Genomic DNA, 22,263 nt, shown 5'->3' on the forward strand with positions numbered 1-22,263 from the left:
TGAGCTAACTTATTCTTTTTTAAAAATTTCTAAACTAAAGTAAAATTTACGTGGCGTGAAGTACAGACTTCTAGGGTAAGATTAGATGAGTCCTGACAAATGTATAAATACCCTAATCCAGACAGATCACCTTCCCACTGCTCAAGAAAGTTCCCTCTTGTGCTTTTCCATATTTAATTCCCATCCCTCTGTAAGGGACCCCCTTCCAATCTCTATCACCATCGATTCGTTTTACCAGTTCTTGAACTTCATCTGAGTGGAATCATACAGTAAGTACTTTTTGCGTCTGGCATCTTTTTTGCTCAACATCATGTTTTTGAGATCCATGCATATTGTGTGTCTCCGTAGCTCCTCCTTTTTTATTACCGGGTCCTATTCCATTGTATGGATGCGTCCCACATTGTTTCTCTGTTCTCCTATTGAGGGACTTTTGAATTGTTTTCCATTTTTACGTACTATAAATAAAACTGCTCTCTCTCCACATTGTTGTGCAAGGATTCTGGTGAGTAGCTTGAGTGTAGGGTGAATCCATGCTTAACTTTAGAAAAGAACAGCCGAACAGTTTTCCAAAGTGTTGTACCATTGTACATTTCCACAGACATTGATGAGAGACCTAGTTATGGTGCGTCCTTGCCAACAATTGGTGTGGACAGTCTAATTGTAGTTATCCTAGGGGATCATGAAATGGTATTTGATCGGTGTTGGGCATTTATGTATCGATATCTTCCTTGGTGAGGTGTCTAGCCAGGCCTTTTGCCCAAATGTTTTAGTGTGTTGTCTTTTAATTCTTGGTCTGTAGGAAGGTTTTCTGCTTTTTTTTCCCCCTGGGTAGAAGCTTTTTGTCAGATACATATATTGTGAATGTTTTCTCCCATTCTCTGGTTTACCTTTCCGTGTTCTTAACTATGTCTTTTGAAGAGCAGAGGTTTTAAATTTTGTTGAAGTCTAGCTTATCAATTTTTTCTTTAACAGTTAGTCCTTTGGGGTCCTGCCTAAGAAATCTTTGCCTACCCTAAGGTCGAAAAGATATTTTCCTTGTTTTTTCCTCCACAAGTTTAAGCTTTTCCATTAAGATTGTAATCCATCTGAAATTAAATTTTGTGTGTGATATTAGGAGGTAGGGATCGAAATTCATTTTTTTTCTGTAAATTGCAGTATCATTGAAAATGTTTTTCAATGAATCGCTCTGGTTCCTTTGCTGAGAGTCAGTTTACTGTGTGTGTTCCTTTGTGTCTGTATAAATCTACCTTTATGCCAGTAACATGCTGTCTTGTTGTAGACTTATGGTACGTGTAGAAATCAGATAGGGTTAGCCTATGACTTTGTTTCAGAATTGTTTTAGCTCTTCTAGGTTTTTTGCATATCCATATACAAAATTTAGAATCATCTTGTCAATTTCTGTAAACTCTTGTTGTATTGAATCCACAGATCATTTTAGAGCGAATCGCTGTCTTAACAACAATTTGTCTTAAGATCTCTGAACATATGTATCTTTCCATTTGCTTGGGTCTTACTTATCTTCATAATGATTTGTACAGGTCTTTCATGTCTTTTAAAAATATTCTTAAGGATTTTATTCTTTTTGATGTGCTATAAAGGTTTTCTTTTTTTTTTTTTTTTTTTTTTTTTTTTGCGGTATGTGGGCCTCTCACTGTTGTGGCCTCTCCTGTTGCGGAGTGCAGGCTCAGCAGCCATGGCTCACGGGCCCAGCCGCTCCGCGGCATGTGGGATCTTCCCGGATCGGGGCACGAACCCGTGTCCCCTGCATCGGCAGGCAGACTCTCAACCACTGTGCCACCGGGGAAGCCCTAAAGGTTTTCTTTTTCATTTCAGTTTTGAATCTTAGTTGTTGCTAGTATATAGAGATACACTTGATTTTTGTAATACATTGGCATTATACCTTGAAATATAAATTTATTGGTTCTAATTGCATCATGTTTTTAATTCCTTTATTGTATTTAAAATTCTATAAATGTATCCAAACAATCCTTTTGGTTGGGAATTTAGATTTTTTTTAAAACTTTTTGATATGCAGGGATGAAAGTGCTAGGATTTTCATCTTCATATGTTTGCCCAACTGTTTTCTTAGGAGCAATTCCTAAAAATAGAATTGCTGGATTAGATTAGGCACTTAACCAGAGCTTTCACACATCTTACGTGATGTGTAAGTGTGTCAGCTTGGAAAGGTGACATCAGGGTGCGCGTCCATCAGTGAAGCTGGGAGGGTACCATTTTCTCTACGTGTGGCACCACTGTGTTTTCTGTGCATGGCATGACCCAAGCATAAAAACGCTGTTTAAGCAAAATTTTATTGTATTGTACAATGTCTTGAAGTGTAAAAACTTCAGTTGTCCGCAGATGAAGCCCATAAGTTTATGCTATTTGGGATTATAACTGCCTTGCAGGCTGATCAGCCCTGTAATTCTGGTAAAGGTACTAGAACAGCTAAAATTATCTCAGCAAATACAATGTGAGGCCTGAGAAGTCATCTCTTTTAACCTGAAATACTTCTCTCTAAAGACGACAATGCAGGGGGTACAATTAGGGGGAGTTGAAGTTGCAGGTCCTGCTGTAAATGTCAGAGAAGAGATTGAAAATGCAAAATCAGCGCCCTGCCCTCAGCAGACAGGAGGACACCCCAGGCCTGTTTATACTCCGAAAACTTCAGACAAAACCTCCAACACGTACTCCGTGTCAGCGTTCGCTTCCCTTGAAAAGAAGAAATTTCCAAACATTTAATTAGAAATAGTTTTCCAAGTGTTTTACATCAATCTCAGCAAGAATGGCAGAACTGTCAGCATTACAAATGAACCCACACCATCCAATTGCTTTATCATGTCAGGAAGTGTAAGCCGTTATTCAGAACCAGGAGGCCCATTTTAAATGGCCTGTTGTGGGCTTCCCTGGTGGCGCAGTGGTTGAGAGTCCGCCTGCCGATGCAGGGGACACGGGTTCATGCCCCGGTCCGGGAAGATCCCACATGCCGTGGAGCGGCTGGGCCCGTGAGCCGTGGCCGCTGAGCCTGTGTGTCCGGAGCCTGTGCTCCCCAACGGGAGAGGCCACAGCAGTGAGAGGCCCGCGTACTGCAAAAAAAAAAAAAAAAAAAAAAGGCCTGTTGTAAGGTTATTCCATCTTCTGTATATCAGAGGTCACTGTTGTGGTGTAACTAAGATTCATAATTTCCAAAAGGAGAGTGATTTGTCATCAAGGTCTGTACCCTGATGGTTGCTTGTTTCACCAGTCTTACTGTTGAGTGATTAACGGAATAGCCAGGACATTTAAACTACTCCGCAGACAACATCCCCTCTTGGGAACGTTGGCTTCACTTCACTCTTAATGTGTGCGATCAGAAGCTGTAAATACATTCAGAATATATGGGCTCAGGGAGGCTCCGGCGGGGACTGCGGGAGCTGACTGCTGGAGGATGGCTTAAGCGTTAAGGTGGAGAATTCAGCGGCATCTCAGGGTTTTATGATCAGGTGTCTGTTCTCATTTGTACAGTCATTCATCTTTGTCAACTTTCAGACTCCAGAGGTAGACCATCTTTCTCACCCATCCTCTATCTCACCCTGGCCACTGGAGCATTCTAAACCTATGATTGTGTTTTGTCACTTCCACTCTGGGCTGAGACAGTGAAAACAGAAGTGACAGTGAACTTGATGCAGACCGTTAGTGATCGAATCCTCACCCTCTGGATTCCTATGAATTGTTAACCTTGAAATCGAGGGGAGTGGGTTGGGAAGGGCCTCACTGAACACTGAATATTAATAGGCGGGTAGCGGATTAGTCCCCAGGGTTTATAGTCACCTTCTTAAATATCTGATGTCAATTTCGGGGTTTATTCCCCTTTAAGGTATGTCTCGGGTTTGCTGAGAATGTTCAGTTATATCTCTAAGCCCAAGCTAACAAATTAACTAAGTCTCCTTAGTTTAAAACATGAAGTCAGTTGTATGCCAACCGGATTCCATGATCAAACAGGTCAACTCGGAACAAATAAAGAATGAAATAGATGAAAGGAACTAAGTGGCATTGTTGTAATTTTTCACGCGATGTTCTCATTAGCTCTTCTGATCCGAAGGTATGTGTTTGGACATCAAGTTAGTTATCTGGTCTTTGTGTTTTCAGGTATGTCTTAAATGTTGTTATGATTCAGTGATGCAGGATTTTTGCTTTTAAATGCCAGTAACTAATGCATCTAGAGTAATGGTGCCTCTCAGGCCATCAAATCCCGAAACTGTGAAAGCTTAAACTTGACCCGGACACACCTTCTTGGTTTTTATTTTTATTTTATTTCTATTTTCACTGTTTATTTAATTTTCTCTCTCTCTTCTTTAAAACTCTATTTGTATTTCTATATGGAAACTCTCATATGCAAAACTCAAATGGTCATATTTTCCTTCCTCAGGCTGTTCCTAGGAAAACTCACTTGTTTTTTGTTTTTTGTTTGTTGTTTGCGGTACGCGGGCCTCTCAATGTTGTGGCCTCTCCCATTGTGGAGCACAGGCTCCAGACACGCAGGCTCAGCGGCCATGGCTCATGGGCCCAGCTGCTCTGCGGCATGTGGGATCTTCCCGGACCGGGGCACGAACCCGTGTCCCCTGCATCGGCAGGCAGACTCTCAACCACTGCGCCACCAGGGAAGCCCTCTCACTTGTTTTTTCACATGGAAAATTCATGTCATTAGATCCCTGTATGCATTCACAGCCCCCCAAATGAGATTTTTCAGCTAAAAGTCACTAAGTCTAATCAACAGAAGTTCTTGAATTCTCTTCTTATAATCACGCGTGAAAAAAAAAAAATGACAGAGCTGCTGGAATAGAAAACGGCAAAGAAAGTAGCTTAAACGTGGATCGGGTTTCTATTCTAGAACCAGCGGATGGATGAGTCACTTAGAGGACTTGGGAGCGTCGTGCTTAGTCTGTTGGGACCGCTAGGGTGCCAGACCATGAAATCAACACGTTTCGTTTTGTAGATAAAAATACCGTTCTCCAGGAAATGGTAATATCGGAAAGACACGGAAATGGTTGCATTTGTAAGGGATGAGTTCCAGCCTTGACTTCTGCGAATCCCAGATGTGAGAGGAAAAGTAAAGAGAAGAAAAATAAGCTTGGGGTTAAAATGAGGAAATGAAATCCACTAAAAAAATTAGGTAGGTACCTGCCTCACCTCCAAACCTCTAGAGGCCAGTACGTTTCAGTTCTTTTTTAAAATCTAAGAATGAACACGGTACATTTCCCTAAAGTTGGCCAAGGCCCTGGGAGAAGCTGAAATGGAATTACTTAGAGCTGATGCATCCATGAGGTCGGGCCTGAGACCTTGGTTGTTTGATCAGGATTTTGGCACTGCATTTCCTGAAAACGATATTGGTGTATGGGAAAAGTGCATGTAAGCTCTCAAACCCAAATGTTGTCTCTGCATTTAATTTAAAAAAAAATTTTTTTTAATCCTAGAATAAGACAAAGCCTTAAATCCTAGAATAAGACAAAGAATAAGACAAAGTTCTTTGTTTGATCCTATTCTAATATAGGTTTCTAAATTCCCATGACATTTGATCTCCTGCCCAGGAAGAAGAGGGGGAAAGAGGCAAGAGAACATGGGATTTAACTCCGTCTACTTCTAGGGTCTGGTAGGTTGGGGGGGATCAAAATCATTTAGTGAACTGGGCAGCAGCGCTTTAAAAAATAGAATAGAAAATATCAGAGCGCCTGTATGCAATAAATCTAAATGATTCTTTGAAACTGTACCGTGTCTGTGTGTCTGTATGTATAAACACATATTTCACGTGTGCAGGGTTGCAGTATAGTGTGTACATCTTACTGGAAGTCATAGTCGGCACATTGTGAAGATCAGTGTTGTAAATTATGCATTATTGTCTCTCGAGCTTGGCTTTCCTGGGGATCCTGGGGTACGTAGAGGGCCACGTTTCTCCAGCTTTACCTCACCGGAAGGCCAGCGGGTCTTCCGAACCTGCTGTTCTGAGTAGCTAACACGTGTCAAATCGAAGTCAAGCAACAAAGTAGGTTTCCAACATCTACACTTGCCACAAAGCAAAAAGAAAGAATTAGATGCAGCCTTTTTACCGAGACATCACATCGGTTCTTAAAATAGGGCTTTCTTTGGGTGCCGTCTCTGGATGCCGTCTTTGTGTTTGTTTTGTTTTTGTATTTACTTTTTTTCAATGTGGTAATACAGGTTCTTTGATTTCCCCCTCTTTTTGGTACTTCCATGGTTCTCCTTCCGCCTTCCTTTTTTTCACTCCTTTTGTATAGTTGAATGGATATTCCATGTATTTACATGATGATGATGATGTAAGGGATGCTGTGTCCTTCTCACTGTATCACACCTGGAGACACATAACATCACCTTCTTCCATTACTGGTGATTTTTTAAAAAATATATCAACTCTGTGTGTGTGTGTGTGTGTGTGTGTGTGTGTGTGTGTGTGTGTGTGTAAATAAAGCCATGTGCACTGGGTTAAGGTTTCTTCCCTTAGTTAAGCGGGTGTCTTTCTCGGTTTCCCCATGTCCAGGTGTTATATTTCCTTTGTAATCAATAAGTTACTTTTGAGAAGGCATTTGTAATTTCTGTCCTCATCAAACTTCCCCTCACCAGTTTTAGCATTCATTGATGGTTCTTGCCTAACTCTGTGGGTTTGGGCTGTTTTTCACACCTGACCTTCGTTTCCTTAATGGTATTCTTCAATTTGTATCATTTTTTTAAATTTATTTATTTTTTATTATTTTTATTTTTATTTTATTTCTTTATGGCCGCACCACTCAGCACACAGGATCCTAGTTCCCTGACCAGGGGTTGAACCTGTGCCCCCTGCAGTGGAAGCGTGGAGTCCTAACCACTGGACTGCCAGGGAAGTCCCCTACATCATTCACTAAAGAGAAGAGTTTGTCTCCTGACCCCAGATTCAAATGCCTGACCTCAGATTCTTCTGATCTCAAATTCAAATTCTGGACATAGCCTCTAGCTTAAACTTTTGGTCAAAGAAGTATTCATGAAGGTCTGTATTTCTAAGGTTAGTTTTAAAACTGAAAATACAGGAAAAATATATAACAAAAAAAACTCAACATATCTCAATGAAATTGTCAACAGTCAACTCAGAGACTGTAATAATGGTTTAAGGTTTTTCTAAGAGGACATCTGAATCTTAACACTTCAGTAAAGACTTTCTCCAGTGCTGGTTATGTATTATTATTGTTATTAGCTTTTGTGATTGTGTGAGAGTGCTGTCAATATATCTTATTACATTCGTTCTAATTATATTACTACTCAAGACTAAAAGCACAGAGGGAATGAAATTATTTGCATTAAGAATGGGATGGGGCTTCCCTGGTGGCACAGTGGTTGAGAGTCTGCCTGCCGATGCAGGGGACACGGGTTCGTGCCCCGGTCCGGGAAGATCCCACATGCCACGGAGCGGCTGGGCCCGTGAGTCATGGCCGCTGAGCCTGCCTGTCCGGAGCCTGTGCTCCGCAACAGGAGAGGCCACAACAGTGAGAGGCCCACACCGCAAAAAAAAAAAAAAAAAAAAGAATGGGATGAATGAATGAAAACCTTCTTCTTGCATGATTTTATGTCCAATTACATATGTTTGGAAATGGTGAAGTTTTAGGCTAGCTTGGGTTAATATTAATAATTTCTTTTTCTTTAATGAAATTTTATAAAGAAGGCAGGGTGGCTTCTTTTCTTTTCTTTTTGTGGGGGTCCATGCCATGCGGCTTGTGGGATCACAGTTCCCGACCAGGGATTGAACCCAGGCCGTGGCAGTGAGAGCACCGAGTCTTAACCACTAGACCACCGGGGAACGTTCCCAGTATTTCTGTTGACGGCATGATCTGCCGAACAAACGTCCTCAACAAATGGTGACTTAAAACAACCACCATGGATTTTCTCATGATTTTGCGGATTGGCGGTTTGGACTTGGGTCATCCCTGCTTCCACTGTGTGTGCTGGGCTCACTTGTAAGTTGGGCTGAGGCCTGACGGGTCCTGCATGGGTGGTTGGGTCTCTCCTAAGGAGGCAGGCAGGCCTGACTGTAAGGCAGCAGCATCCCAGTGGGTGGGGACGCTGCACACCAGGCTTCCCACGGCCAAGACTTAGAAGTCACTCCCGCTCTGTTATTGATACCAGTCACCAGGTCAGCCCAGCGTCTAAGGGTGGGGAAATGGGTTCCACCTCTTGCTGGGAGGGACCACAAAGAGTGTGGTCACCTGCAACTCGCCTTACACGACAACTTTCAATGTAACAAACCTAAACCTCTTATTTCATGTATCTGTGGGCACGTATACATTACGCATGTGTCCCTATATATAGACATATACGAACTCAAGAGGACATTCCTATATAAACCATCTTTCTAGTTTCCTAAAGAAAAGATTCTTCCTAACTGGAATTGCATGGAAATATTTTCTAGGACCTGTGGCTGACATTTCAGTAATAACTGAGTCAGTTCTTATCACCTCATCCTTCTGCACTGCAGCAAAAGTACCTTTACTTTATTAGGCCAAGTTCAACTCAGGTTGATTCACCAGGAGGAACGGTTAGTTCATGCAGTGAAATGAAGATAAAATTTAGGCGTGGGAGCAGCTGCCTGGGAGGTCAGAGCCCAGCAACCTCTGAGCTGTGTCTGCGGGGACATGGTCACCGGGTCATCGATTCAAGTCCTCTTCGTTGAAAATACCCTGAACTCTTCTGTTGCAGAGATTAACCAAAGTGCTGACAGTCTACACGTGTTTCTCCTGATCTGTGGACTCCGACAGGTGAAAGACCCTCTCTATCTGGTGGATGCATTCTCAGGTATGTGTTCTCAGGGGACCCTTCGCCTGCGGAATTCCACTGGGTTCCCTGTCTTCACATGTCTCTCCTTAGGACTTTGAGTTTTCTCATTTTTTTTCCCATCAGCAGAACTGTTTCTAGATTGTTACTTTGGAAACAACCAGAAAAATAACCTCGCTGTGTAGTCATTTCAGTTGTTTCCTACTTCCCTGTGCCCTCAGCTTCTGAGGAAATCATAAAACATAGCCAATAATGATAAGTCTAAAATAATTCTATCTGGCAATATTGTACACATGCCAATTTGTATGATACATTTGGAGTTTTGTTGCGTTGCTTAAGTTAATCTATAGACGCTTCAGTGTATTCTAAAATCCATACTGAATTGTGATGGCGTATCCATCCTAATTACCTAATAAATTAGATCTCTGAATAATGTGCAACGTGCTAGAAAAAAATATTTTCCTTAAAACCATAAAATGTCACATACTTACATTTAAAATAATTATAAGTTGACTAATATGAATGAAAGCAAAATGATATGAAATCATTTATATTGTAGCGTAATTAATATTAAACTGATTTATGTTTTCAGCTGTGACTTAAAACCGTTTTAAAAGTCTTTTTTTTTTCTTTTTTTCTCCCCAAGAGTGGCATCAAGAGGAGCCCAGCGTTTACATGGTTATCGTTGGCCCTGAAGTAAGTTGATCTGCCGTAAGCATGGATCTCCTCTCTGTTTTCCTCTTTATTCTTCTTATGCATTTTCTAAAATTAGTTCCTGTTACTTTTCTAACCCAAAGTTTCTTGCTTTCTTAAGTGAATAAAGTCTGTTTGCCTTTTTAACAATGAACACCAGACCAAGGTTAAAGATTATGAGGCTTTGTAAGTCTTCACAATTAACTTATCGCTACAAAGGGTAAGAAATTCTTACGGGAATACAGAGGAGTCATATGAAGAAAGTCCATGTAAGTCGGTGTATAAGACAAACGTTCCATGTGGTCCAGATCATCTTTGAAACTTCCTGGAAGTGCTCACCTGACAAACACAGAGCTGTTCCTTCACCCGAGCACCGGATTAAGCCATTGACTCGCATTCAGGAGCCGAGTGGGGTGGAAAAGCACAAGAAATACAGTCTGCACTGGGGCACGTCCTTGCCTGTCAGTGGCCGTTGTCCGGGGAACAGAGACCAGTGGCAGGGCTTGGAGGTGCTGCCTCTCTCTCCCCGGGACTCGGGATATCCCCTCTCCCCTCCGGCAGATCCGGAGCAAGCATGTGCTCTGTTCCAGGGTCAATTCTAAGCGCTCAGGAAGCAGAGAATCTGGGTGGTGACACACTGGTCGTCTCATGAAAGTGAACGCTGATTTGCTCCATGCAGTTTGGAAAATAAAGTACGCATCCCGCCAGGTGGGATGTAACACTGCAGTAGCAAGGCCTTTTCTTTTCTTCGTGGGGCTTCTGTGCCAGGGCTGCACAGTGCACCCTAGGACGACTCACGCTTCCTTTCCCTTTTGCCCAGCCGGATGGCCGAGTCTGTGCACGTTAAATGCCGGCATGACCTCCCTGTTCTGTTCTGTAATTCCTCCTCTCGTGGTTTCCTAGTTCCCTAGGGACCCACCGAGCATGCAGGGGGTGGCAGGCTTTTCTTTAGAATACGAAAGACCTTTGGAACTACTACATGTACCTCGAAAAAGGCCCTCTAGCCTAAAAACATAGCAAGGGCTAGAATCTGCGTAGCCACATTGGTTGTCACGTGGAAGATGAATCACCCCATCATCCATGTTCCTTGTTGGTGTAACAGACACTCACACACACAGGCACGCACATACCCAGGCCTGCACACACATACCCACATCCATCACACGCTCAGGGCCAGCCTTCTGATGGTTAACAAGATAATCCCTAGTGCACTAATGAATGCATGTTGAATAATGAATGTTAGGTCCCATAGTGGCAAAGTTGTTACTATTATTATTATTTTAATTCTCTTTCCATCCTGCTGTTCGAAGAGCATGATTGACTGAAAAAGTTTTAGTTTGATGCTAAATTCCTTGCTAACCAAGAGAGAAGGCCTGAGGTTAGAGCCGTGGCAACAACAGTTATCCTGAACGAATTTAGTAATGTGGCTTTGTTTTCCATTGTTTTTACTTTTATGGTTTTGTTCTGCTTATGGTGTGTGATACTGGCTTTCCAGCGCTTGAAAATTTCCTTTAAAAATGAATTGATGTCACAAAAAGTAGTAAATGAGCAATAGTACAGCTGGGGCACAGATGTGACAAATTGTGACAGTACGCAAAAAGCCAAAGTTTGGGAAACAGTTTTTATCGAGAATCGATCGGTGTGCCCAGTGGAAGAAATACCAAAAGAACAACGCTTGGTGGAGAAAAACGTTCGCAAACATCGGGGTAATGTTGATCTGATTTCTCTGTTTGACTTTTTCTGTCGTGTTTCCTTTTAAGGAAACCTAGAGGGAGGTGGCAAACTTCGAAGCACTAGTTTAGCACTAAATATGTGCCAGAAACCCTTTTCCAGCGACATAAAGACCAAGGCAGCATTTGAGCTGATACAGAGGTCAGAGAAGAGGGAGTGACCAGGACACGTGGTGCTTTCCTGCATTTATTAAGCATCTTCATCTTTAACTCAGTTGCCTACAGGTGAAGGATGCCATTTGTTTCATACAGGCTTCCTAAGTCAGAGTCCTTTAGAAGAAACACTGTTGTATTGTTTTTTACATTAAACAATTAGGAAGGCTTTTCGCTTCTCAGGACAAAGATATTTATTCTGCCACGTGTTTTTGGAACATACAACTTTCCCTCTAACTTTAGTTTGCCTAATTTTAAAAGAGCAGTGAGTGTAAAAAATGTGTCTTCTCCTAATTTCACTGCAGGGAAACTTGTCCCTCAGGCTCCAGGTTGGGAGGCGGTAGGGGAGGGTGGAGACTGTGGCCAACTGTGGAATGAATGGTAGGCGGGGCAGGATTCAGCCACAGCAGGGTTTGCATTCAAAGATGCAGGCTCCCTTGTCAGCCTTGCAAGAGAAGCCACCATCCAGAGGCCTTTTTCTTCCTCTCTTTTGAAAAAATGCCCGTGTGTGTGAAATGTCTTATTTTTAACTGCTGGGAACTAATTAGACAAACGTACTTATACTTGTTCATGCGTGCGCACACAGACACACACACACGCACACACACACTGTCTCTGTCTCTCTCTCTCTCTCTGTTTGCCTTGTTGGCCCTACAAAATGCATCTCTGTATTTTCTCTTTTGTAACTTCCAGAGGGAGGCAATTCTAAGTGGTTTTGAGCAAAGGCTGTCATGACTTTGCCTATTAAGGATCAGGGAGCAGAGGGTGACATGAGCTGGGTGGGGCAAAGCAGATTTGCAGGGACCGTGGAAAGACGTGTCTTGGGAAGCTTAAGTGCTTCCGCAGTTCCAGGGGCCCCTCCTGTCTTTTTCCAAACTAGTCTAATAAATCTCTGATACACCTGAGGACAGGATGCTTACTGGGCAAATGCGGGTCTGGGACTAGTCTTGTAGAATGCGCCCCCCCAAGGCCCCCGTGCGCCCGTTCTGAAGCTGCATCTTCAGCCACCGAGCTGGTTTGCTTGGGTGGAGTGGGAACACAGAGCAACAGGGAATGAACGAGAGGAAGAGGAGCCGTGAAAGGGAGCTGTTGAGTGAAGGGTGGTGAAGAGTTATGATCTGAGAGCTGCTAGCCCTTAAGTTCATTGCCATGAATTAGTAACAGTTCACAAGCACTTCTTGCACAAGGCACTCCACTCTCTATAATTAAAAGCCCTCAAGGAAATGAAGAAAGGCATCCTTGGGTTGCAAATTTGCTGCTTAGCAAAACCAGCTGTAAGTACCTGGCCCTGTGCAGGCAGGCACACTCAGCCCAGGGCTTTACTGAGATTTGCTCAGTAAAGTGCACACACACACACACACACACGCACACACACACACGCACACCAGAAACAAGCTTTATTAAACAATACTCTTGCTTCATGTATTTCACACACTCTGTTATTTAAAAAAACCTATTCTATGTCTCTGCTTTGCTATTCCATGTCATTAAAACAAAGGTTATTTTTATTCCAAAATTGATTTCATGATGTGCTCCCTGATCTGAAGTTTGGACAACACTGACTTGGGCCATGCTTGATGGTGTGTGTGTGTGTGTTTCTCTCCATCCACTACACATATTCCCTCTTGAAAGCCAGTGCATTGGCTGCTTCCTCAGTGAAAGATTCCCTCTCCAAATCTCGGGCTGGCTCAGATGTGCATCTCCTGACCCAAGCTCTTCCCCACTATCATTATAAGATTTCCAAGCATCTGTCAGTTTTCAGCGTCAAGAATTCAATTTAACATCACTTTTTCTATTTTTTTTTATGAAAGCTTCTTTATTTATTATTTTTGCTGTGTTGGGTCTTCGTTTCTGTGCGAGGGCTTTCTCTAGTTGCGGCGAGCGGGGGCCACTCTTCCTCGCGGTGCGTGGGCCTCTCTCTTGTTGCAGGGCACAGGCTCCAGACGTGCAGGCTCAGTAGTTGTTTGTGGCTCACAGGCTCTAGAGCGCAGGCTCAGTAGTTGTGGCGCACGGGCCTAGTTGCTCCGCGGCATGTGGGATCTTCCCAGACCACGGCTTGAACCCGTGTCACCTGCATTGGCCCGTGGACTCTCAACCACTGCGCCACCAGGGAAGTCCCCAACATCACTTTTGAATTCAGATGTAGGAGGAGACTAAAAGGATTTTACATTTGACGTTGAATATTTGCTACAATGTTATGGGTTAATATGCTGATCTTTTGGAAATAGATTTGAGAAGTGGGTCAGAGGGCAAATCTTAGGACACATTAAGATTCATCTTGTAACCATTATCTCTTAGAGCAGATCAAACACCCTGAGTGTTACAATTATTTTTGACATCTACTGTGAGTACACTCTTCTTCCATTCATCTTTTTCTTTGTTAACTGCTAAGCTCAGTGATTGAATAAATTCTTTAAGTCTAAATTACACACTTTTGGAGGACTAGTAGCCTTTCCAGGTCACGTGCAGGGTCTCTTAGTACAAAACTGCATTGACTCTGTTAGTTAATTATTATTAACTAACCTATTACTAGGGCCTAGTATTAGGGAATAATTGCAGTGCATGCAGCAGTGATTCCCTCTCTCTCTGTCCACGTCTCTGCGCGGAGCCTGGTCAGATCTGAGAGCCCAGTGAAGACCTGGCTATGCAGCTCAGCCAGTGCCCCCTTGGGTGCCGCATCAGTCCAGCTTCAGCCCGAGGGAATTCATTAGGAGGCGACAAGGGCTACTAAGAGAAGTGTTGCGGAGGCTGAAGACCAGGTTTGGCTGCATCCGTTGCTTAGTCTCTGGATCTTTCCCTTCAAGGTCCACGGTCCAGTGTGGGTTACATCCGCCCTTCTGTAAGGAGAGGAACGGGCACCCGATTCCACTTCCACCAGACCACGTGCGGTGGGAGGAGGTGAGGAAGACGCCCAGACGAAGCGGAAGAGGTGAAATGGATGCCAGATAGTGAAAGCAAAAGCTGGATGAGCACGTGGCACACGCGGATCAGCTGTTTGTGCTTACGAGTGCTCAGACAAGGACTGAACACCTTCAGAGGTCAGAGCTCTTCTTCAAGACATGTTAACGTAACAGAGTCAGTGCAGGCTAGAGGTGTGTCTGCCAGGACAGGGGAGCCCAGGGCCTGGACTGCATAGCGCATTCACCTTTGTTCCTGCCATGTCCAGTGGCCGAGCTCAGAAGGCATTTATCACGCTCTCCTCTGGAATAGTGTTGCTTTGCTTTTTGAGTGGCATCACCTTTCTGCCAACGATTTATAAAACAGGAGAGTAAATGTTCTTGTGTGTGCTTTATATTTTAGATGTGATACATATGTTTCCTTCTGTGGTCATTCTTAGCAAGAACATTTCAAAAAGCGGGATCTCAGTCCCCTGTGAAATCTATCTAATCCTTCATTAGTGTTTGCTACTGGCAAGTTAGTTAACACCTTTGGACCAAGATTGCATCATCTGTGTCAGGCAAAGTGTAGTCTTGCATGGCTGTGTAGTAGAGCGGTTGTGTGCCAGCTGGGTGCACTTCACTGCTCTGGGCCTCAGTTTTCCCCATCTGTAAAGTGGGTGTGACTAAGAAAACGTAACCTGCCTCCTCGTTTCTTGAGAGGCCAAAGTGAGTGCATACTTGGCCCAGCGCCTGGTTCGTAGGCGGCATTGTACGGGCATTCAATGAAAGAACTTTCTGTGCTGATGTTTCCTTTCTGTGTTGACATGCTAGAATTCTGTTTTAGCTGCAGAATGGTTTAAGGCATTGGTTTTCTATTAAAGCTTCTTTTGATCTCTTGGTACAACCATCTCGGCAAAGCAGGTGGTGTCTGCTCGCAGCGGGGGGGCCCGGAGTGGGTGCATTTTCTGATACTCTTTGATAAGCATTGTGGTAGGAACATTCGGCTCGAGCATGACAGCTTAATGACCTTCCACCATAACTTCGTATATCAAAGATGATTTTCCTTAGGCCTGGGAGTTGAGACAATATATTTTGCTAGAAAGTAAATAAGCTTAGAAGGAGGAAATGAGAATTTTCTCTGCCGCTTGCAGTGGTTTCACTTTTTAAAATTTCATAACATGTGCTTTCATTAAATAAAAATATCTACCCTTCTTTTTTCTTTGCCTTGTGTTTTGTTCCCCTTGGCTTCACTAAGAGATTTGAAAATGAACTGATGTGGAAGACAAACCCAGAAAAGTTTAATGCAGTTTGTACTTTCAACTTGAAACTTGATGTTATACCTTCAAAATTGTAGTTAAAGGGTTAGGTGTTTCAGCTGTCTTGTAAAAAAATTTTTTTCCCTTCATGAATTCTTTTCCCCTAAATAGTTAATCATGAGAGCAGAAAAGTGTTAAAAAAAATTAAAAACAGTGGGGCTTTCCTGGTGATGCAGTGGTTAATAATCGGCCTGCCAATGCAGGGGACACGGGTTCAAGCCCTGGTCCAGGAAGATCCCACATGCCACGAGCAACTAAGCCCGTGAAACACAACTACCAAGCCTGCGAGCCACAACTACTGAAGCCCATGTGCGTAGAGCCCGTGCTCTGCAACAAGAGAAGCCACCGCAATGAGAAGCCCGCGCACCACAACAAAGAGCAGCCCCCGCTCGCTGCAACTAGAGAAGGCCTGTGCACGGCAACGAGGACCCAACGCAGCCAAAAATAAATAAAATAAATTTATTAAAAAAAATTGAAAACAAGAAGAATTTCTAACTAAAATTTATCATAAGTAAAACATGCATGTCAGAATTAACATGTATTGCTAAAAGAAGTCTTTCATTGCACTGTTTATCTTTTCATGATGGGATGTTAGGGTTATATAATGCAATTCAATGGTTTAGGATAATTTGAAGGAAAAGGATCAGAAGTGGGAAATGGAAAGGTAGAGCCAGTATAGAACTAGCATGACATTGGGAGGAAAATGAACATGTCTAAGGAGAAGAGATGGACAAGTACCCCAAAAAGTAGGCCCACTTTTGGTGGGAGGGGGTAGAAAAGTTTGGGAGGAGATGTTACTTCTGGTTTGGATAACTGGGCAAAGTTTCTCCGAAAGTTGACATTTGTCTGTGCCTTGGGGGACGAATGGGTTTTAGGGACAGAGGGTGGCATTCCTGGTGGAGTGGAAGACATGCAGTTAGGAGAGAGGTGAGAAGTGGAGAGTAAACGTTACGGAGTCCGTGCTCATGTTGCCCACCACACGACAGGCCAGTAAGTCAGGAAACGAGTAGCTGGGGCAAGGGGTAGCAGCTTTATTTGGAAAGCCAGCAGACCGCAAAGATGGTGGACTAGTGTCCCAAAGAACCGTCTTCCCTGAGTTAGAATTCAGGCTTCTTTTATACTAAAAGTGGAGGGGGTGTGGTTGGTTGTCACAGACTTCTTGGAATCCTTTGTTCTTGCAGCTGTTCGTGAAAGTCAGATCACACTGTTCCTGTAAACTTCCAGCAAGACAAATGTTATTCTGTTCTGCAGCTTTTTATCTCCGTATGAATGGAAAAGTGTTATAGCTTTAAGAACGGGCTCTTGTATATTTCAGGCTACAGGCAACATTCTTAACTTGCAGCAAAAGCAATAGAATACAAAAGTTAAAGTAAAAGAAACAGCTCCAATATGGAGTCAGGTTTGTTCTTCCCTGTGACATAAATAAGTAAGTAGGTGGGGGTTCCATAACCCGCATGGGCTTTGTATAAACTATATGATAAAAATCCTTTGAGTAGAAACCAGAGGGGCAGTGCAACTTGGGTAACAGTGCCGTCTCCAGAGTCAGACTGCCTGAGTTTGACTCCTGGCCCAGCACCTTCCTAGCTGTGTGATCCTGGCTAAGTTACACCAGCTCTCTGAGCTCCACTGGCCTCCCTCCTAAAGTGGGGATGATGATTGCAGGATTGTTGGCAAGAAGTAATGCACACATAGGACTTGGCATAGCTTAGCCCAGAGTAAGCAGCGAGTGAGTGCTGACTGTTAAGAGCAACAGTAAGCAGTAAATCACGCATGGCTTGAGTTTATTCTTTAAAGATCTTTCTAGCAATAGCATTGTGTTTGTAGTTCCTTGTGTCCCTCTGTAACCCCACTGTTGCCCCTAGCTTGCAGAGCTCCAGCCTAAGGACAAGGGGGCTGAGTAAGGAGGTCTCTGTTCAGTGGCTCCTGCAAAAATGACTGCCTGCAAGTCCACGGAGGGTGAAGCCCCCAGGAAGCAACTGACTACAAAAGCCCCTTGCGAGAGTTCTCCCTGAAGACCTAAAGAGACACTTCTCCAAAGAAGGCATACAGATGGCCAACAGGTACATGAAAAGGTGCTCAACATCACTAACTATTAGAGAAATGCAAATCAAAACTACAATGAGGTACCACCTCACACGGGTCAGAATGGCCATCATCAAAAAGTCTACAAGTCATAATGCTGGAGAAGGTGTGGAGAAAAGGGAGCCCTCCTACACAGTTGGTGGGAATGTGAGCTGGTGCAGCCACTACGGAGGACAGTATGGAGGTTTCTTAAAAAGCTAAAAATAGAGCTACCACATGATCCAGCAATCCCACTCCTGGGCATATATCTGGAAAAAACTATAGTTCTAAAAGGTACATGCACCCTTATGTTCACAGCAGCACTATTCACAATAGCCAAGACATGGAAGCAACCTAAGTGTCCATCAACAGATGAATGGATAAAGAAGATGTGGTAAATATATACAATGGAGTATTACTCACCCGTAAAAAAGAATGAAATAATGCCATTTGCAGCAACATGTATGCAACTAGAGCTTATCATACTAAGTGAAGTAAGTCAGACAAAGACAAATATCATATGATATCCCTTATGTGTGGAATTAAAGTATGACCCAAATGAACTTATTTTCAAAACAAACTCAGACACAGAGAACAGATTTGTGGTTGCTGGGGCGGGGCGGGGGGGAGGGAGTTGGGGGGTGGAGGAGGGATGGAGTGGGAGTGTGGGATTAGCAGATGCAAACTATTACATACAGAGTGCGCCCTGTACTGGAAAGGTGAAGAAACTCATCATTACAGGACTGTAGCAGCTCGCGGAAAAAAAGACGTTATCACGTCCACTGAACTTCTGATTGGCAGGCGTTCCTTCCCGTGTCTGGTGCGAGAAATTGCTCAGAACTTCCAAACAGATCTGCACTTTCAGAGTGCAGCTATCTGTGCTTTGAGAGAGGCCAGCAAAGCCCGTCTGGTTGTCTTTTTGGAAGACACCAGCCTGTGTGCGATCCATGCCCAGTGTGTAATAGTTAGGCCAAAGGTCATCCAGCCAGCATGCTGCTTACACTGAGAACATGCTTAAGATGACTCAGATGGGAAACCTTTCACTGTTTAAAAGAAATTCTCTTCTTTGATAGTTCTGAACGTTAGGTTTTTTGCCCGCCGATGGACGCAAAAGGTACCTAAGTGTTTGAATGCTGAGTGGAAAAATAGGGGGCAGAAATCAGGGATTGGCAGTTTTTCCAGTTTCATTTTGTATGTGAATTTTTAATGTAAAAACAGAGACAGTAATTCAGGTCATAATGTTTCAGCAAACAAGCTTCAGAAGTTGAATTTTATAAAAATTATAAATAAACCTGTTAAAATATTCTGGATAATTCCAGCGTTTGGATTTTCTTAAAGCAAGTAAATTTCTTTTTTAAAAAATATTTATTGAAATATAGTTGATTTGCAGTGTTGTGTTAGTTTCAGGTGTACAGCACAGTGGTTCAGTTATACATATATACATATATGTATCTCTATTCTTTTTTAGATCCTTTTCCATTATAGATTATTACAAGATATTGAGTATAGTTATATACAAGATATTGAGTATAGTTATATAGTATATATTATACAAGATATTGAGTATAGCTATAAAGTAGGACCTTGTTGCTTACCTATTTTATATATAGTAGTGTGTATCTATTAATACCAAACTCCTAATTTATCCCCCCACTTCCCCTTTGGTAACCATAGTTTTGTTTTCTAGGTCTGTGAGTCTATTTCTGTTTTGTAAATAAGTTCGTTTGTATCATTTTTTTAGATTCCATATAAAGCGATATCATATGATACTTAAAACAAGAAAATTTCCAGCTAATGGCAACTAAATGGTCTTTGCAGCATTTTAATCGTACGGTAGATTCCATCCATTCACTACACTTTTCTGAGTTGCTTTACATACCTGTGTTTAGTGGTTTGTGTCTTCTGTACTGTTCCTGCAAGTTTGTTATTAAAATAAATTAAGCTATAAAAAAAGTCTAGGAATAATTTCAGTTTCTTTAGGCATCCAGATTTGCTGTGTTCGCCGTCAAAGTGATGTTATGATCTCGGGGATGGAAGTGAGCTTTGCATTTCTGGTTTCTTGGGATACATCTCGGGCATGTGAGTAGTTTGAAGGATTTGGGGTTACACACACACACACAGCATTTCCTTGCCAAATGGAACTCAAATGAAGTTTCTGGAAAACACAAAATTATTCAGTTAGTATGATAAACTCTCTAGGGATATCATATTCATTAAACTGACTTGGATTGTAATTCCTGGTACGTACTGGTGAAGCGTGAATGAGAATAGAAATTGAATCTGCTTTCACTTCTAAGCTCATTAGCAGTAACAGGACAAGCCGGCAGACACTGCATTCGTAAAATGTGCTTACACCCTCATCTGCCTCTATCTTTTTTTGTGTGTGTGTGGTACGCGGGCCTCTCACTGTTGTGGCCTCTCCCGCTGCGGAGCACAGGCTCCGGAGGCGCAGGCTCAGCGGCCATGGCTCACGGGCCCAGCCGCTCCGCGGCATGTGGGATCTTCCCGGATCGGGGCACGAACCCGCGTCCCCTGCATCGGCAGGCGGACTCTCAACCACTGCGCCACCAGGGAAGCCCTGCCTCTATCTTTGAAGACACGTTTAGAAATTTGTCTTACACGAGCATAAATTTAAAAATATTTTGTCAGTTATTTTAAAATTGTTTTCATTGTTAATAAAACCATTGGAGGGGTGGTGCAGGGCAAAACCAGTCTATTGATTGTTTCACTGAAGAGTTTGCAGTTGGATGAACCAGATGTGATAAATATATTCTGCAGCTCCATCCTAACTAGGCTCATAGGAACGCTGTGACAGATGGAAAAGTATCCCTTAAGATCCTCCTGGTACCTCAGTAAGTAAATTGACCTGAGAAGAGCTCATTGTGCACAGAGAGTATTATAGTTTGGCTTCTGATGGTTGGGAATAAGGTGTGCTCCTCCGTGGATACGATGATTACCTTCAGGTGTCCAGGTGTCTTTCTCTTGCTGAGAAGTGTGGCAGTGTCACTGGGAAAGTACACATTTGAGATTAAGTGTATACATGTTTTTGTATTAGTGGTGCAGTCTGCAGATTTTATTCTTATTCTTTTCTGTTTTCTTCTACTACTTGTATAGCAGTTACTATGTCTCAGAAATAGCTGTAAGCGCTGAACGTGTTTCTCATTTTATGAGATGAAGAACCCAAGGCCCAGAGACGTCCATTAATGTATGCACGGCCATGTGACTAGTGACTGGTTTTGGGGGGGGATTTCACCCAGGTGATCTGTCTCCAGAGCCCCTCTCAGCCTGTACCGCCTCTCTTTCTGGCCTCTGGATATCTACATACAAATTTGATTAAAAACACATGGCGTCAAAAATGTTGGTATAGCGGATCAGCTTGAAAACACTGCTATTAAATTTTGCATTAATTCAACAAACATATTGACCACCAGAGATGCAATAGGACAAAACACGGTGCCTGTCCCCAAGGACACATTTCCTCCAGATGTGAAATAGGAGTGAAATGAAGACTCAAGCATATTAGATTGTAACTAATTAAAATGTTGGACTTGGCTTTTTAATTAATTTATTTATTTTTTAGTTTTGGCTGGGTTGTGTCTTCGTTGCTACGCACGGGCTTTGCTCTAGTTGCGGCGAGTGGGAGCTACTCTCCGTTGCGGTGTGCGGGCTTCTCGTTGCGGTGGCCTCCCTTGTTGCGGAGCACGGGCTCTAGGCACACGGGCTTCAGTAGTTGTGGTGCGCGGGCTCTAGAGCACAGGCTCAGTAGTCGTGGCACACGGGCTTAGTTGCTCCGCGGCGTGTGGGATCTTCCCGGACCAGGGCTCGAACCCATGTCCCCTGCATTGGCAGGTGGATTCTTAACCACTGTGCCACCAGGGAAGACCTGGACCTGGCTTTTTAAAACTTGAAATATAATTCATATGCCATAAAATGCACCATTTTAAAGTATATAATCCAATGGTTTTTAGTATAGTCATAAAGTGTTGCTACCATCACTCCTATCTAATTCTGGAACATTTTCATCACCCCCTCAAAAATCCCATACTCATTAGCAGTCATTCCCCGTTCTGCCCACCCCCCAGTCCCTAGCAACTACTAATCTACTTTCTTTCTCTATGGAATTGTCTATTCTGGACATTTCACATTAAAAAGAGCCACAATTTATGGCCTTTTGTGTCTGGCTTCTTTCACTTAGCATCATGCTTTCAAGGTTCATCCACATTGTAGCATAAATCAGTACTTCATTCCTTTTTGTGGCTGAATAATATTTCATTGTATGGACAGACCACATTTTGCTTCCCATGTATCAGCTCATGGATGTGCCCTTGGCTTTAAAATTGTGTGTCTGGGAAGGCTCCCTGTTAAAAATAAAATTTTAATGTGGTCAGATCCTTTGTCTTAGATGTACCAAGGGTTCCAACTCCTTCTGCCTCAAAGGTTTTATGACAAAATCCACCACTGTAATGAGCCAGACGATCCTTCCAGTGAAATGTTGTGTTGTCCGATTTTCCCTTGACTGTAAATGACTTCTGTTTCAAGACCTTGAGTTGGGTGGACGGCTCTTGCACTTTTGTACCTGAGGCTTCACCAGGCTCTTACCTTACAGGCCCAACAGGAAACAGGAATACAGTTGTCCCCCTGTAT

At 43.0% G+C, this 22,263-nt stretch overlaps 1 protein-coding gene across 4 annotated transcripts in view; it reads left to right on the top strand.

Annotated features, from left to right (window-relative positions):
• Positions 1–22,263, top strand: part of GLT1D1 (glycosyltransferase 1 domain containing 1) — a 155,347-nt gene that overhangs the window by 51,826 nt on the left and 81,258 nt on the right. For all 4 annotated transcript variants that reach the window (XR_003436776.1, XM_027125138.1, XM_027125137.1 and 1 more), the window contains 2 exons: positions 8,713–8,808; positions 9,434–9,483. Coding sequence is in view for 3 of the 4 variants with exons in the window: in XM_027125138.1 (XP_026980939.1) it covers positions 8,713–8,808; positions 9,434–9,483 (146 nt within the window). In the remaining variant the exon portion in view is untranslated. The remainder of the gene's footprint in view (positions 1–8,712; positions 8,809–9,433; positions 9,484–22,263) is intronic.

The sequence above is a fragment of the Aethalodelphis obliquidens genome, unplaced genomic scaffold (assembly GCF_003676395.1).
Source record: "Aethalodelphis obliquidens isolate GAN/ISIS:26980383/991018 unplaced genomic scaffold, ASM367639v1 scaffold28, whole genome shotgun sequence".
In the NCBI taxonomy this organism is placed as follows: Eukaryota; Metazoa; Chordata; class Mammalia; order Artiodactyla; family Delphinidae; genus Aethalodelphis; species Aethalodelphis obliquidens.